Raw genomic sequence first — 18,598 nt, 5'->3', positions numbered from 1 at the left:
ATCATCCATAAGCATGTGGGCTTCATCCCAGAATTTCAGGTTGGCTCAACATATATAAGTCAATAAATAAAACAGACTTAAAAATGAAATCACATGATCATCTCAATAGATGTAGAAAGGGCTTGTAAAATATCCAACATGCTTTTCTGATAAAAGTCTTAGAACAGGACTGATGTGAATATAATGTAATATAACAATAATAATGTAATGTAATATAATATAATATGGGCTATGTATGACAAACCCATAACCAACATTATCTTAAATGGGGAAAATGCTGAATAATCTCATTAAAATAATAAGTAAGCAAGGTTGTTCACAGTCACCACTCCTTTTCAATACTGTGCTGGAAGCACTAGCTAGAACAATAAGGCAAATGAAAGAAATAAAGGAATACAAATAGGAAAAGAAAAAGTCAAATTATCCCTATTTGCAGATAATATAAGATATATAAGGAATCTTAAAACCTTTATCACTAAACTTCTAGAAACAACAGCGTCAGCAAAGTGGCAGGGTACAAAATCAGCTCTCAAAAAAAAAAAAAAAAAAAAAACCCACTGAGAACAAGATCCTGCGTGATCCATATGTAGGAAAGAACTTTTTATGAGAATTTCACTTGCCCAGAAATTAAGGACAACAACTGGCAGATGGGACTTCATAAACCTAAAAAGCTCTGGGCAAGGAAACAATCAATCAAGTAAAGAGAAGCCCACAGAATGAAGAAGCATCTTGTCAGCTATGAATCCAACAGAGGGATGCGGAACACAGAAAGAACTCAAGCACAGTCAAGGAAACAAGTGACCCAATTTTAAATGGTCTAGGGATGTGGGCATCTAGTTTATGTCAAGGTTTATTCTTTATAAACAGATTGTAAGAGATCTGACCTAGGATACACAGGCATCTTACCTGGACAGTGAATGAAAGACCAGTTGTATCTGCTGTCCTCTAGACACATGCTGGAGTTCAGAAGGGGCTGTGGATACACATTTCCTGGGGAGGCCTGTGAAGGCATCTTCACAGGTCCTTTATAGCTTCCCTCAATGCATTTTCCTTTCCCAGTATTGCTAGGATCAGTACACCAGCCACAGCCTGGCTGCTCCAAGCAATGGCTGCAGGTACAGTAGCCAGAGCAATTTTCAGCTATTAAAGAGAATAAAACAAAACAACCCAATTTGAATAAAACACTAGAATAAATATAAATAAAATAAACAAAATAAAGCACTAGAATAAAACAAACAAACCTCACTATCACAAGAAGGTTTGAATGTTCTGTTGTTGCCTTTTCTTTAACAGATGATTTCACTTCCATGAATTAAAACTAGTACTAGTACTCTATGGTGATACTGAAATGAAATAACTTAAAGGTCCCAGAATGTTATGCAATATATAACAGGGACTCTTCCGACCTTTTAATATCAGGGTGTTGGATGAAGAAGGAACCTGGGAGGGCCTGTACTGGAAAAGCACTTTACATACTGGTGGATTAAGATGTGGAAACATTATACAGATTGAATTATAATATTACCCTGAAAAAGAAAAGGTATTTCTGTACCCTGTGACTTACCCTAGATTTATCTGACTTACTGCATGTAACACTGTGCTAAATTCTATACATACATTTTAATTTGGCCCAACCAGGTTCTGCATGGACTTGAGCAGAAAGTCAAGTTGAACTTGTCTGCAAATGTTCAAAGGCTCTTTTCACTTACGTGGGCAGCTGCTCATTGTATACCACTCCATACACTGGCCAAAGGGGAAGGAGGCCACATAGGCATTGGAGTCTACACACTGCTTCATGTTGCTGCACCACATGCACTCGGAGCTGCTGCTAGTGCACTCGCTACATGCTGTCCGCAGGGCGCACGGTGTCCGGCACTGCTTGGCACTGTGGTTTGCTGGGAATTAAGACCAAAAGGGACACTGGTCAGTGAAGATCAAAGACTTTTCAATGTGTCAGGTCAGGTCAGCAGTAGACTGTTCACTCAACTGCATTTAAACATTTAGGGAAAATGAACTCTCTTTTTAAAACTCACTAAAGACAAAGGTGGGGAAATAAAAATACAAAAACAAAACCTTGGAACAAAGATGACTCATGATGAACTCAAGGGTCTTAGAACTAACCTGAGTCTGTTAAATTCTACATTTACAATGTTAAGGGATGACAACTTTAGTATGTACCAAAGCATTCAGGATTGACAAGAATAAAAAGCTTTCCAGTAAAATAAGTTAGAAATCCAGGGGACTAGAAAGATGGCTCAAGGATTAAGAGCACGTATTGATTTTCCAGAGGACCCAATTTCAACTCCCAGTACTTGTAGGAGGTGGCTCACAACCAACTATAACTTCAGCTCTAAGGGATCTGACACCTGTCCTCCAAGGGTACCTCTACACACACGCACACACACGTACACATACTCTCACATACACTTATACACAAACATACACACATGCACATGCATGCACACACACACACATCCTCACATACTCTTTCTCATGAATGCGCAAGCACATACACGCCAAACCACATAAGTAACTATGAGTATTTTAGAAACCCTATCAGAAAGTAGCTCTTATGCTGTCCTACTCAGGCAAAGTACAACCACTTCCTGAAACAGGGCCTGCTGGGAATGGAGCCTCCACTACACTAGCACCTCTTGGTTTGGAGTTCTCATTTGTGTATGGTAGCTCTGGGCCTGCCTTCATGGAATCTAACCTTAGCCTCATCACAGGACACTGCCATAGCCTGTCGTTGGCTCTGTCGGCTTCTTTTGCCACGCCTCTCCCCTCAGCAGCCTCTGAATAGTGCCCTGACTTCCTGCTTTTCTAAATGTTTCTTTGGTTTCTGTGTTGTCGGGTTTTTTTCCCTGGCATTTCTCTGTCAACACCAAGAAAATTATCTTCCAGAACAATTCTCAACACTTTTGTGGCCAGCAAAACAGTGCAGCTCAATATAAATTGGGCTCTTTCAGTAATTTTATTTTTGGTTTTCAGAACGGCTTAAAGCAGACAAAGGCAAAAACTATCCTGCATTTGAATTAGGATTCTGTTACAAATAAATATGCCTAAACTGGTGTATCATAAGTCTTTTATCATCTCAATGCTCAGCCAACGCTGCCTCCTATGCTTTCTTAGCAACCTCTTGGAGCACTATATGCATCTACATCCGTACCAGGCCTTTCACAAACACTTCCATTGAGTGGGTTGATGCAGGTTGCGGCCTTCAGTCCCCGAGTAGTAGGCTCTGACAAGATCCCACAGAAGCCAGCATCACTGGGCTCAGATGGCATCCACTGCAGTAAACTATTTGTGAATGGAGACATGTCCTCCCAGCACCAGTAAGACACATTGATCTTCCGAAGACCAACCCATGGAGTCAGAGTGAGCTTGGACTATAGGCAAAAGAAACACAATTATGAATGCAGCCGGTGTCTTCTTCAAAATAAGCTCTAACATAAAAGCCACTAGCTTAGACATACTCCACAGACATGTGGAAAGCTCCTATCCCCCAAAACCAGGTAAGGTAGATTAAAATAAATGATCACTCAAATATGCATTCAGTATTACAAAGCATAAAATGGCTCAAAGACGAAACTACATGAAGATTTTCAGGGATCAAGAGTAAAGCAATAATCACATTTCAAACTACTTATGTTCTATTATAAGTGCTATAAAAAATGATGATTTACAAATTTAGTTTAAATGTTTGTTCATAAATGATGTGACCTTACTAATATTTACAAAAATACTGGTTGTATGCAAAACTACAGATCATTGCCTGAGCCTATATGGTGAATTCAGATGAGTTAAAAGTGTATACCTTTAGCCATGGGGCACATTTATCTTCTCCAGTTTTACTGCTGTGTAACTACCAAAACTCTGTATTTCTTCCTTTTGAAAGACGAGATCATATTCTATTATGTGTAGGTATATGTATCACATTTTATCTATTTATCTGTATATGTGTCATTTTATCTACTTATCTAATTCAACACTATATTTTATGTAAAACAAAACAAAACACCAGTCATGTAGCTGCAGACTCGTTTCTGCCACTGCGGTTATTATGAGGAGTCAGACCCAGTACCCTCTAGGCTCGCACTCTACCTTTGAGCTCCTGTCTTGGATAGCCCAAAATTTCATTTTCATTTCAATGTTGTTTGTTTTGTTTTTAAAGACAAGGTACCCTTCTGTAGCCCTGGCTGGCTGGAATTCCAAGGTGCCCTTGAACTCAAAGAGATCTACCTGGTCTCTGTCTCCTGAGTACTGGGATTAAAGGCATGATGCACTGTGCCTGACTCTCCACTGCAATTTAAAAAACAAAACAAAACAAGAACCACCACTACATTTATACAGGCTGGAGAGATGGCTCAGTGGATGCCATTGTTCTGCCAAAGGACCAGAGTTTGGACCTCATTATTCCCATCAGGCAGCTTACAAACTGTAACTCGAACTCCCTCTTCTGGTCTCAAGGCAGTCCCTTCTCCCCCAAGCTCCCTCAGCATCACAAGTACCTGCTAGTGCCCTGGCCCTTCCCTCCCACCAGCTACACAGCCTCCTTATAATGCACATAATGTGCCCACCGTATACACCCTCTCACCTCATCATCCTCTTGCTATCTTGCCGTCGCCACTGTCCCTAGTCCTGACCATGCCTACTCTGCTTCCTCTCCACTCTGCTCTGCTCTTCCAGACACCTCTGGACATTTTATCTCTCCTCTTCACAACAAAACCCTTCATCCTAATGGAGGGCTCATGTCACCGCCTCTTTCCTGCATCCTTCACACACACAGTGCAGAACACCTGGGAGGAGCCCAAACAGACCCCTTTCCAAAGGGTCCAGCCTTTCCCAATCAAAACAAGCTGCTGAAGGTGTGGATCGTGCTTCTGCTGGCTTCTGCACATTTCCAGCCATTTCTCCACTGTCTGTTCTAACCACTCACCTTTCTCTGTTTACTCTAGTAACTACCACCTCAGAGCTGCCTGCTCACACTGTTTCTCTAAGCTCTTAGAGCCTACTTCTGCTAATAAAATCCTGCCAGTGTGTCAGACACAAATGTATGCAAGGGGGCGCAGTAAGGAAACTTCAGACATGACCATTCCACTATTAGGGTAAAGTGTTTTGTTTGTTTGTGTTTTGTTTTCTATTGTGAATAAGAGAGAGAATGTCCAGAGGCATCAGGAGGAGAGCAGAGCAAAGAGAAAAAGAACACATGGCCATGGCCAGGGCTAGGGAACAGAAGATAGAGGTGTGTGGAAAGGGCTCGTTCAAATTACAAGGAGGACAAGTAGCTGGGGAAGGGAAGGGCCAGGGGACTAATAAGGACTTTGAAATATATAACAGGTACTTGTTGGGAATTGGTTCTAATGCTTTGTTTTAACTCTGCTCCCCAAAGCGCTTCTAGACCTGAGGGTCCCTGCCTCAGCTGGCTTCCACTGATAATAAAGAACTGCTATACAGCTTGATGGCTGGGCAGAAAGACGGAGGCAGGACTTTTAGATTGAGCAGGAAAGGAACCAAGATAGGAGAGGAAGACAATCACCATAACAGGGAAGGAGAGGGATTAGACATAAGAGCTGCAGGAAAGAACTAAACCAGCCATGTACAAATTTGGGAAAGTGGCCCTAGGGGCCACTCTGCCATTAGGTTTTCAGTATCAGAGATGAAATGTTGATTTAGCAATTTGACTCAGGAAAGTTGGAAGGTTGAATGTATGCCAGCTGCAGGGAGGATTAGAAATACCCAGCCACTGAACTACTCAAGGCATATGAAACTTAACTGTGTGTCTTTCATTCACAAATCCAAAGAGCTCCTGGGCGGGTACAGCTGTGTGCACGACCTGCTGGGAGCCAAAGCAGTTTCACCTCTATAGGTACTTGTGACGTTGAGAGGCCTGAGACCAGCATGCACTTACATGCTGACAGGCACATTAGAGAGCCATATGTCACTTCTGCCAGATATAAGGGAAATGACTCCTTTTGGCAGATGGTAAACAGTTTCCTAAGTTCCCCAGGAAACTTTTATCTAATTGCCAGAAATCCTCCTATAGTTCAGGTTGAGCTCATTTCTGAATATATGGACTTCCTAAGATTTAACAACCAGGACCACACCATACCATCACATAAATGAGAAATGTTGTGCTGCATTGTCTTCTGGCTAGACAGAAACATGTTCTTCACATCTCTTTGCAGCACAGCACAGACAGAAAAACTACTCTGTGAGCGTCTATCTAATTGACTGAAGGACCACAGTCAAATCACAAGTCTTGGAATTAGACTTCCCAAGAAAAATACCAAGTGAGATTGTATAATATTAACTACAAGCTGTCCAAGAGTTTGGCTAGACAATAAGAGAACTTTCTGAGTTCAGAAACCTTAGCAAGAAGGCTGTAAAACCTAGGCAGATTTTACATTTCTTACTGATGATTACATTATGTGCTATAATAATATCTTCAAGGGCTGCAGAAGGTCTAATGACATCTAGGCAACTAGCATTTTACTCTCCCTTCTCCCAAGCAGAATCTAGATAGAAAACAAGTACAAAATAATCTGATGTCACCAGACTATGTGCACATATTACTTACTATTCACTCCATAGTTTCACAACTTATAATTTACTTAATATACACGACTTATAAAATATATACAAAGTACTCAACTTTTTATGACAAGAAGAAAATCATCAAAAGAAGAGCCTCTGAAGTTGAGGTCCACAGTCTACTATTAATCATTTAGTGTAATTCCTTCTCTTACCAGGTACATAAAATACAACTGTGGCCTTCTATACATGAGCTGCTTTTGTGGCCTTAGAAGAAAAGGTGAGTCCTAGAAACCAACGTTCTGAACAGATGAACTCACCATGCCCTGAGATGATTGCATTATTCGAAGCTGCTTAAGGACAAACTCCACCTTCTTCTGGGATGTAAGAGAAGCCAAAAAGGCACTGTAGTTTCTACAGGATAATTTAGCATTGTCATAATTTTCCTTAGCAGTAGTGATTTTCAGGCATGCGTTTCCAACCAAATGCCAGCCAATGCCACAGATATTTTCTTTTGTAAAGGGGAAGAGGAAAGAAAACAAAGTTTTAGAAATTATGCAGTTCAGTTTACTAGTTCAAATTACTGAAAATATAAATTCATTCTGATTTGAATTTCAGGTGCTTTGTTAAGATTTGGTGAGAATATCAGACACATCATTAACTTCCATATGCAAAAAAAACCTTTAAAATAAAGTTATCTTTTAAAGTATGTGTATAGGTGTGCTCTGAGTATGGGTTAGTGCATGAGACCATTAGATTAGAGCTAAAGTTACAAGTGGTTGAGACCTGGACACTGGGGAAGACCTTGGGTTCTCCGGAAGAACAGCATGCACTCTCCATTGCTGAGCCTTTGCTCCAGCCCCAGAATAAAAAGACCCTTTCATAAGTTTCACCAGTCATATTTCCTGGCTCACAGGAAGTATACCCTAGGTTAGTGTTCCTACTTTTGGGTGCCATTGTTAAGGAACTGGTGCAATTATTTTTGAAGAAAAATATAAAAGACTAAAATCTTGAACAACGGGCATATAAATAAATATGCATACTAGAAAGGCAAGGTAAAAAACTGCATATGGGGGCTTGGGTGGATACAATTCTTAGGTCAAGCATAAGTACCCAGTTAAAATCCCTAACACCCACATAAAAAGCCAGGCATGGTTTTGCTTGCTTGTAATTTCATCTGAGAGCTAGAGGCAGGAGGATGCCTGAGGCTTGTGAGTCAGCCAGTCTATGTAATCAGTGAGCTCCACATTCAGCAAAAGACCCTGTGAAGAGTGATAAAGAAATGTACTGGAAGTTAAGCTCTGGCCTCCAATGCTCACACACAGATATATTTATCTGCACACAGATATACATATACAGAAAAAGTAAACTGAGAATGGAATTGAATTGGAAATGGATAAATTTAAGCCTCCAAATGCCACCCTGTTTTCATATCTTGAGACAGAAGGTATAAGTGCATAAGGCATGCCAAAAATGACGTGAAAAGGAGACGGGGTTGGAGAATAACCTCAAAGCACACAAAGACACAGCACACAAAGGAAGTCTGCAATCTCCTGTAGTTGTGCTAAACTCATTAAATGCTGCATGAAAGCATGCTTGTTCCCTGGACATTAGTATGGAAGTGAACAAGCAAGCGTTTCCCCAGAACTAGTACATTCGGGTGGAGACACCAACAGTGCTCATGGACTGAAATAACTACTGAGGTCAGGGAAAGGTGTAACTTAGGAGTAGACACACTTGCTCCTCAGAATGTGCTACTGGCAGGGAGCCAACACTGCAGGCTCTCGAGGCCTGTCTTTTAACAAGGTGCCTAGGCATTTTATTGGTTTTTTTATAGGTATTTTATAACGTTTGATACGCAAAACAAAAAAGACAAAAAGCCTGTAGTGGCTTGAACAAGAATGTTTGTTTACCAGGGAGTGGCCCTATTGGAGAAGGATTAGGGGATGTGGCTTTGTTGCAGGAGTTGTGGCCTTATTGGAGGAAGTGTATTACTAGGGGTGGTAGACTTTAAGGTTTCAAAAGCCCATGCCAGGCCCTGTCTTTTTAATATCCCGCTGCCTCTCTGCTCTCAGCTACCACTCCAATGCCTGTCTCTGTGCCTCCATACTCCCTGCCATGATGATAACAGCTTCTGAGACTGCAAGTAAGCCCCCAATTAAATGTTTCCTTTCACAAAAGTTGCTTTGGTAATGGTATTTCTCCACAGCAACAGAACACTGACTAGTTTATAAACTAAAGTCCATTCAGCAAACTAAATAAAAAATTTTCAAATGGTCCAGATCAACTGTCCTACTAAGCCTCAGATGTTGGAGAGTCCAGAAGCCCCCCTTCCTAGATATCCAGTTCAAGCAAATACATCATAAGATTTAGTCATGGCTAGCTGGCCTCAGGACCTAAAATCATCTCCCTGAAATTCTGCTGAAATAGTCAGGAATGAAGGTCCCATTGGGAGATGGTGCTAGTACATTTAGAAATCTCTTCTCACAGAACTGTCAGAAAGTGCTTCCTGCAGGTTCCTGACTGCTGCTGAGGCCCGCAGAGCTCTAACATCAGCAGAAGGAAGGACAGTGGGACACAGTTCATGACATGGATCTTAGTTACCCCCCAACTCTCCAGAAGATGAAATGACGCTTCACTCTCTTTCAAAGGCTCTATCTATCTATCTATCTATCTATCTATCTATCTATCTATCTATCTCTATATATAGAATATATAATATATATAATACATATATAAGAACCACATTTATGTTAAAAACATACAAAATAATTCCCCCAATAATGAGAGGGCTAAATAGACAGAATAGCATTTCTTTCCTATGTCCAACCCAATCCAGGGATGGAGGACCAAGCTTTGGATCCTTATAGAAAGTATCTCTGTGAAAGACCTACCAGGCAGGGCGATGCACTCTTGATTCCGGGGCTCCCACTGGCAGTTCTGGTCTAGGGCACAACTCCTGCAGCTGGTTTTCTTATTGCAGTAGTACATGGGGTTATCCTTGGGGCAACTGTCATACTTGGCAATGGAGATCTAGAACACAGTGGAGATGTGCTTTTGTTTATATTTACACAAATAACTCAGTGAGGATTAAAGTTATGTTACCTAAAGACAATAACATAACTGAGAATGGTAACCACAGAAAAAAAGGAAGAAAAAGAAGAATTAAAAAGACAGAATTAAATGGATGGATGGATAGATGGATGGATGAAATTAGACAGCTTATAGACAGACAGATGAACAAATGGATAGAATTAGATAGAGGATAGAAAGACAGATGGATAGAATTAGATAAGTGATAGATAGAAGGATGGAGGATGGATGGATGGAGAGATAAATGATAGAATTATATAGAATGAACAGGAAGCAGCACTGCAGTAGGAACACCACAGTGTGTATTCTCACTAACAAGCTTTTAGCTGGCAAGCCCAATGGAACCACCACCACCACCACCACCACCACCACCACCACCTCCACCACCACCACCACCACCACCACCACCACCACCACCACCACCACCACCACCAAGCCTCATCCAATGTTTATCTATAAAACGTTAAAGCTGAACCTGCTGCTTTTCCAGAGCTCCTCCCAGCCCCTGCCCACCATAGCAATCTCAGGTTTTATTTTCTTATGAATTGCATTAAACTGGGAGGAAAAAAATGTCACAAGCCATCAAAGACAACAGAAGCTGGATCACCTGACCCTTAGCCTTTTATTGCCTAAACCAAATCACCCATGATTAGCCTAGATGCTGTGCTGAGTCAAAATATGGGCCAAGGGCATTCTGTAAAACATGCTTTCTGAAAAACTACACACAGACCTTGGTAGCTGGAATAATCCTTGGAATCAGGATGTATATAGCATCCTTTCCTAAAAGAAAACCTGAGCAACAGTATAATTCAAATCTATATCCCATTTTTAAAATAACTCTATTTGTTATTTGGACTACACCCAAACTCAACTAGCATTTTTCTGTTCTCTAGAATCCGTGAAAAACAGCATCTGACCTGGCCTTCTGTGCAGCTGTGGTTCACAGGGACACAGTGATCATTGCACCAGTGGCAGTCATTGGTATTGGCTGTGCAGCTGTAACAATCTGTGTGTTGGTCACATCTGTCATGGTCATGGGCTACAGAGAGAAGACAAACCCATCAACTATGAGGCAGCCTCTCTTATGTGTAACTTGAGATAGGCAAGCTCCTAACAATAGTTGGGAAGCATAATGTAGACTCAAACTGGAAGGAAAAAACATTGCCATGTTTAGGTTAAAATAAAACAGACATAAGCAGACAATCCGAGAAACACTGTCCTTCCATAGTATCCAGAAAGTGAAAAGCAAAGGTCTGTTAATTTTATAGCTTCTAAGATATACTGGAAGATCTGGGCCTTTGAATGCTTGTCTTCCTAGGACAAACATCAAGTAGCAACAGAACTAACACCAGAAGCTGTGCAGAGGCCAAAGAAAGTAATATGAGAGACCAATACATTTGTCCTTGTTACAAATGCAAGGCCTACCTGGGTACAGGTATACCCAGTGACCCACAACCCCACAGGAGGCACTTGCTAACTCACACTCTACACTCACGTGAATCCAAACCTGTGGATTTCAGAACTTCCAGTCTTTGTAGACCTGACATCATTCTCATTATTTCCCCAAGCAAGCATCTACAAAGCCTTCTTGCTGCATGTATTAAACCATCTCATGGGTATGACAAACACAGACAGGAAGAGGGCCTATTGGCCTAACACCACAGAAACTTCCCTGATCAGTTTTCATGTAGGCAGCTTTTCTTGCCAAGTTTACTCTTGACAGGTTAGGTCCACCCAGAAGGTGAGATAAAACTAATGGGCTTATACTGAGCCTAAGATAATATTATTTCCAATACACTATATATTTAAGCTTAAATTTAAATTTTGATCATTTGACTGATTCTGTTTTGGGAAAGTTATAAATCCTACCAGGTTCTGGTAGTCTGTTTTTCATAAATGAACCAAAATTCTAGTCCATAAATGAACCAAAATTCTAGTCAACAGCACAGCCTCAGGATCCTTCTGTCCCTGCACAACTTTATTTGACACATACCAGAAAAATGAAAGCAGTCTTTATCTAATATAACCGTCATGTAACTGCAAGAACTGGATAAGGGATGCGGTTTCTACTGTAATTGATTGGTATGGGCAAATATCTTGGAGGCATTCTTATTTTTCAAAGATTTTTGTATGCTACTTTGCTGAGTTGGTGAAGTGGTGCTCAGAGCAACCACTAAGCAAGTAGCTAAGGAGACAAAAACAACAAAAGTATCCCAGGGGCTCTATCTAAAAGCAGGGACCACAGTTTCTCTGTCATGCTGCACTCTTATATTCAGCTAGAGGGGCTGGAAATACTTTTCAAGAACAGTAGCTCTCTGCTGTCTACCAGAACAGTTTGCTATACATGATCTTCCCATTAGAAAATCTCATCCTTGTGCTTAACATTACACCTTCACCATCAATAGAACAGCCAGCACACAGTTCTTTTATTGTTGATGCTTTTGGCTCATGATACAGGGTCTCATTACATAGCCCAGGCTGGCGTAGAACTGCCTCTTGCCTCATCCTCTTGTGTATTTGGATTATAGGCATGTGCTACTATATCTGCCTCACTAGATGCACTAACCACATTTCAAATATCTGATAGTAACAGATTGCTAGTGACTACTAAACTGAACAAAAAATATACATATAACATTTCTGTCATTGAAAAATTTCCCAAGTAGGGCCAGTAGTGCAGGCCTACAGCCCCAGCATTCAAGCGGCTGAGGGAAGAGGAGCACAAGAAACTTGACACTGGTTTGAGCTATACAGCAAGACCCTGTCTCATAAAACCAAAATAAAAGCAAATTTCATTAAGTGCCATGGCTTCAGACTGCCTGAAGCCAGACCTGGGGTTGACACACAAAGCCTGTGTAATGTGAAGATTTGTCACCTGCTAACAGCTTCCAGGGACCACATGCCTCCCATCCAAATACCTTGTGTATTTTATTAAGAAATAACTAGAGAATGGGATGAACACGAAAGTGCAGAGACTAAGTTCCTTCACAATTCAGATAAAATTAGATCTTTAAATTCTAAGTAGAGAAAAAAACATACTTCTTTTGGAAAAACATTCTGATTTTAACTTTTCTGCTTGTTCTTCAGTTGCCAGCTCCCAGGAGGTACACTGAGATGACCGTGTATCCCACAGACACCGGATGCCAGGTCCTGCTGCCACACAAGCAGCCTCACTGCGATGCGCATCACACTGCTCCGAGGTAAAGACTAAGACGTCACTGAGAAGGAGACTGTTGAAGCCACCGAACACATACATGGTGCTGAGATGAGAAAGAGAAAAGGAATTTACTGAGAACTCAAACGGATGCATGACATAGGGCTGGTTTGGGTTTGTTGCTTTTGAAACAGGTTTCACTGTGTAGCCCTTGCTGGTCTAGAACTCATGTAGACTGAACTGACTTCAATCTTGTGGAAATCCTCCTGCTTCTGCCTCCCAGGTGCTAGGATTTTAGGTGCCTGGCTCACAATAAACTTCTGACTGTCAATTGTTAGAAATATTCCAAGTATTAAAAGTCCTGAGAGGGCTAGTGTGATGGGTCAGCAGGTAAGGTACCTGCCACACAGCTGGACAATCTGAGCTCAATCCCTGGAACCATATAAAGATGAAAGGAGAGATGTGACTTCACAAAGTTGTCCTCTGATTCCACACATGTGCTACAGCACCCCCATCCACATACTACATGCAAAAAAAAAATATATATATATATACATGCATACATACATACATACATACATGAATAATTAACTTAAATGCTCTGAGACATTATTTTTGAGGTCTCCAAAACCATTACTACCATCTATTCTCGAAAATTCCACCTTTTGGGATCACTCAGAATAGTTTAAAAATCTACCTATAAGTGTGTATGTGGAAAATTAGTACACAGGGAGAGTAGCATTTTGAAAAGTTTTATTTTATCTTTAGTTATACGTGTATGTGTCTGCATGTATGTACACACATATATGGGTGTCTACTGAGGCCAGAAGATGTTATAGTTCCTAGAGTTGGGATGACACTTTCAACTAATAGGGAAAAGATAAGATTCTTGGGGCTGAGGAGATGACTCTAGTTAAGAGCTTGCTGCCCTTCCAGAGGACAGAGTTTGGTTCCCAGCATCCACAAAAGGCAGGTCACAACCATGTATAACTCCAGCTTCAAGAAACCTCTTCTGTCCTCTGTGGGGATCTATATGCGCATGTGCATTCATGCACGCGCACACACACATACACACACAAAGCAAAGAAAAAATTTAATACAAAGAAGGCTACAAAGAGTGAGAGGAAATTATAGACAGGAAAATTAGTCCTGGAAGCCTTAGTCAACTGAAAAAGCATGCATCCCACCACAACTCACAACTGCTTAAGGTCTTTCCCCATATAAACACAGTATTTTCTAGGAATTACAGAGAAAAACCATGTCCTAAACCTGACAGCTCCTGATTTTATCTTATTAGTTTGTAATGCCATCTAATGAATTCCCAGTGCAACTCTATAATCTCAAATATCAGAAAGCAGACAGAGGAGTTCCTGAGAAACAAGCTGCACAATAAAATTCCCCAAACTTGCATCTAGGTACATCCTCAGGAGGGCACCCAAGTGTGACTCTTCTTTGAGAAGCTGCACCCAGGATTCAATCTTGCCTTAGGCACTTTTCTTTTTATTCTTATAACAGCCCAATTTTGCTACATACTGGCTATTCATGAAATTCCTCTCCGTATCAAAGCTATGAATCCTGGGTTTGTCAAAGTCTGTAAAAGATTAAAGAACTCTTCGTTCTGTTGTAGGTGATGAACTTCAATTAGTAGTACAGGAAAAATTAATGCAGATTCATAAAGCATAGAAAATATTCCACTTTCTTCATAGAGAAACGCAAATTTGAACACATTCTTTGTACCTATCCAACTGACAAAGGAAAAAGTAACAAATGTTACCTAATATTTGAATTGGTGAGACTTCAAGGCAACAGGCAAGCACTTATACTGATGCTGGGCACTAAAGGGCTTTTGGCAACTTGAAACAAAACTACCTTAAGTCACTTTTCCAGAAGTATATCACACAGATACAGTGCCACAGAGTGATCTTCAGTATTTATTGTTAGGTGTATGTATGATAGAAAAGTGGGCAATAGAGAAAAAAATATATATAGTCATTTAACTTTTGGAGAAATAAGGGTCTGACACATATACAATTTCTTCCCCTTCCAGTACTCTGTAGCCTAGGCTAGCCTAGAATTCATGACTTTCCACCTCAAAGAATTCTTCTTATCTTAGACACTTGAGAGCTGGGGTTATAGGGATGAGCTACTCTGACTGCCCAACCTGTATTCTTTTTCCTTTTTTGGTGTTTCATGATAAGGTTTCTCTGTGTAGCCTTGGCTGTCCTGGAACTCGTTCTGTATACTAACGAGGCTGGCCTCAAATTCAAGAGTTCCACCTGCCTCTGCTTCCTGAGTGCTGGGATTAGAGGTATTCACCATCATTGGCTGTTCCCAACCTATATTCTTAAAAGACCAATCCAGTGACAATGGAAATTAGTGTTTAAAATTCACTCTTGGAAAAGCAGTGCCTCTCTGAATTACATGTTCATCCCCAAACTAATACAAAACAACTGGGCTGGAGAGATGGCTCTGAGGTGAAGAGCAAGCACTTGCAGCTTTTCCAGAGGTCCTGAGTTCAATTCCCAGCAACCACATGGTGGCTCACAACCATTTATAGTGAGTTCTCATGTCCTCTTCTGGCTTGCAGGTGTACATAAAGATAGAGCATTCATATACATTAAATAAATAAATAAATATTAAAAACAAAAACAATCCTGCAATATTTCCCTACTTGCTTTCATTCCTTCTAAAACTAGACCTTTTTAGAAGAAAAATCTAATTTCAGGTCTGAGCCAAGAAATGCTCACAGTGCATTTGTAATATGCACACCAGAGACAGAACACAGCTGTAGGTCAGACTCAAGTGCTCCCATGAAAAGATGCTCATAGCAAGGGTTTTAAGAACTACAGCAGAATGAAGCACATCAAATATTCTCTAAGTCCAAGCTCATAAAGACATAAGACCCCTCAAAAGAAACCTTATTTGTTACTTCCGGACTGTGATAAGCAAGGATCTCTCCCAACTCCAAGATCGCACAACTCCAAACAAGTTTAATACTAATCTACAATGAGAAATTTGGTAACTCATCTGCACTAGGCTTCAATTTGTCTAAGTCAACAAAGGACTAAATACATATAGTGATTATACAGCTCTGTATTCAGTATAGTATCTGAAAACCAGATATTATAATAACCAAAAAGAACACACTAGGATTCATTTTTAACTCCCCTACTGGTTCCCTGAGTATGACATGAATCAAGTTAGATTTAGTTAATAAAACTATTGCTTAAATTAAGCACAGTTGGTGTCTTCAGAAATTCTGAATATCTCAGGTCACATGATAGCTCTTGGGAGAGTGGGAGAGCCTTCCAAGAAGCTTAGAGAAGGGAGGCAGCAAGGTAAATGCCATCTCTTCATTGAGCACCTCATACTCTCACAGCTTTCCCTCCTGCACTCCTCTCTGTCAAAACCACAATTAGAACAATTAAGTCAGACACACGATGCAGGCTGCTGATGGGCACCACCACAATGGAGAGGGCCGTACGATTTCTCATATGATTAAACCATGACCTTTTACCATCTTTTAACATTTCTAACCCCACCTAAAACTCATATACTCAAACACATCACAGAAACTACATAAAATAAAAACACTATTCAGATAGCCGTTCCTGATCTTGATTCATGGCTAAACTACATTTTATGACAAACTGTCGACTTCTCTGAGTTTGAGTAAAATTTAAGAATGTTTTAATAGACAATTCACTAAACTGTTGTTGTTGTTGTTGTTATTGTTATTATACATTAGTATGCTTGCCACTTAGCAAATGCCCACACCATGCCTAACCCTGTGCTAGGAGAACGCTGAGAACACACGTGAAGAGAGCTGGGGCAGATGCAACCAGCAAGGCCAGGTGGCCTGATGAAAACCTCAAGAGGCATCTAGGGCCTTTTCTGAGAGAAAGCATCAGATTGCAATTTAAGATAACACTTAAGTTAACAGATAATATTAAAAGAATCCTTTCACTTTCATCTCTAATCATAAAATGGTCTTGCCACAAAACCCTATATACTAGTAAAACATTAAGTAATCACATGATTAAAAGATATCACTTTTCCCCAATATCTAACTTCTAAATGGTCAATTCTTCACAACTCCAGAATGTAACTTATAATGCAAGTTAAATTACTTGCATTAGGAAACTCCAACAGAAAATTTGAAAACCTGCAGAAATATATAATGTAAGCATTATAGTACTTGAATAGTTTAAGAGTTTATATAATTTTGAGTTTTAAAGGAGGCAGAAAGCAGTGACAACAGCAGCAAAGTCAAAGAAGTTAACATCAGCAAGCTGTTAAGTTTCTCAATCTTTGAAGCACACCGTCAAGTGACCAGGTAAAGTGCCCATTCTGCATGTCCTTTATGGCAAGTGCTGTGTCTGCAGAAGGCACGTGCTGAGGTCAGAACTCAGGGTCTTGTGCACAAGGTAAGTACTCTACTGCAGGCCCACAGCCCTAGTCTGCACATCCTTCACAGGACTAAGGCTGCCTGGGACAGAGAGACAAGGAGCTCTGCAGGTCAGAAAGGTATTCCTGAGCAAACACCTGGACAAGCAAACACTTTACACTTGCTCTTTGATCTCATAATCTCCCAGTCCTGTTCCCCTTACCTTATCCTGCACTTAAAACTGCTCTCTCTTTTTTTCTCCCCAAACCTCTTACCATTCAGATACAACTGTTAGAAAGTTGATATTAAACATGAATATAAGATGTAAGACAGTAAGGCGGCCTTTGCTTTCCAGTTACCTGTTGTGCAAGACTGCGGAATGGCCAAATCTGTTGATATCATGATGGAGCTCAGGTCTGGGAAGTACTGACCATCGGTCACAAGCTAAGGGGAAGAAAAACACGTTTCAGCGTAGGTTGTCATATACAGTCCATGGGAACTCTCAGTCTTTATGGAAAGAAGCATAAGGATTGACCCCAGCACTCAGAGGGCAGAAGCATGAGGGTCTCTGTGTACTCAAGGCCGGCCTGTTCTACACACTGAGTTTCAGACAGCCAGGACAGAGAAACCCTACCTCAAACAAAAACAAGACAAAGAAGATGGCCATATCCACAGCCTCATTCAACATGCTTTAATAAAAAGGAGAACACATATCTCACCTATGCCCTTCTTCAGCTGCCTGCACCCTGAATTATGCTAAAGAATTTCTTTGCTAACAAATCTGAAGGATTCTCCAGTCATTTTAGCCACTCTCCTGGCCATTAATTGTACCTCGCAGGTCATCAATCTCACCTGTTTTCTCCTGCTCCTCTGACACTCTTTACAGTCTCGGCTCTTGTTCCGACTCTGTTCTCCAACTGTTTCTGACTCTTGTTCATCTGTCATGCCCCACAATAACTCAATTCTCCTACAACCTCCTCTCAGCAATCAGCTCTGTCCTAAAGACATCTCCAGTCGGATATGCCCCACACTTATCATTCTCTTCCTTCCAGATCCTATTCTTTTTATATAATTTTTACTATTTTTATTTAAACACGGTCTTACTAGGTAGCTCAGACTAGCCTCAATCTTGCCGTATTTCTCACTTTCCTAAGTACTGGGATTACGGCCATGTGCTATTATATCCATATGTTTTCTCTCTATCTGCTTTTAGTTTTGACAAAGGTGGTTCACAGCAGACACTTGAGAAGAAAGGGCAGTTATATTTCTGTTACGACACACAACAGTCAGATACTAGCAGTCAACACTGCTACTTCCATGGCCTTGACTCAGACCTCATTAGGACTTCTGCAGTAGCAGCCTTCTAACTGTCAATATGCCCTTCCAAATCTCTTATCACAATGCCACCCGACAGATCTTAAACTGGTAAT

At 40.7% G+C, this 18,598-nt stretch overlaps 1 protein-coding gene across 1 annotated transcript in view; it reads right to left on the bottom strand.

The window, feature by feature from the left end:
* ATRN (attractin) overlaps positions 1-18,598 on the bottom strand; it is a gene marked incomplete at its 5' end in the record, with an annotated part of 116,494 nt that overhangs the window by 49,254 nt on the left and 48,642 nt on the right. The window contains 8 exons of the mRNA XM_080930946.1: positions 907-1,140; positions 1,710-1,895; positions 3,170-3,389; positions 6,855-7,045; positions 9,429-9,567; positions 10,545-10,666; positions 12,667-12,887; positions 17,528-17,612. Of these exons, the coding sequence (XP_080787072.1) occupies positions 907-1,140; positions 1,710-1,895; positions 3,170-3,389; positions 6,855-7,045; positions 9,429-9,567; positions 10,545-10,666; positions 12,667-12,887; positions 17,528-17,612 (1,398 nt within the window). The remainder of the gene's footprint in view (positions 1-906; positions 1,141-1,709; positions 1,896-3,169; positions 3,390-6,854; positions 7,046-9,428; positions 9,568-10,544; positions 10,667-12,666; positions 12,888-17,527; positions 17,613-18,598) is intronic.

This window comes from Micromys minutus, assembly GCF_963924665.1.
Source record: "Micromys minutus genome assembly, chromosome: 17".
In the NCBI taxonomy this organism is placed as follows: Eukaryota; Metazoa; Chordata; class Mammalia; order Rodentia; family Muridae; genus Micromys; species Micromys minutus.
The sequence above is the reverse complement of the archived record's forward strand: the minus strand, read 5'-3'. Positions and strand labels throughout refer to the sequence as shown.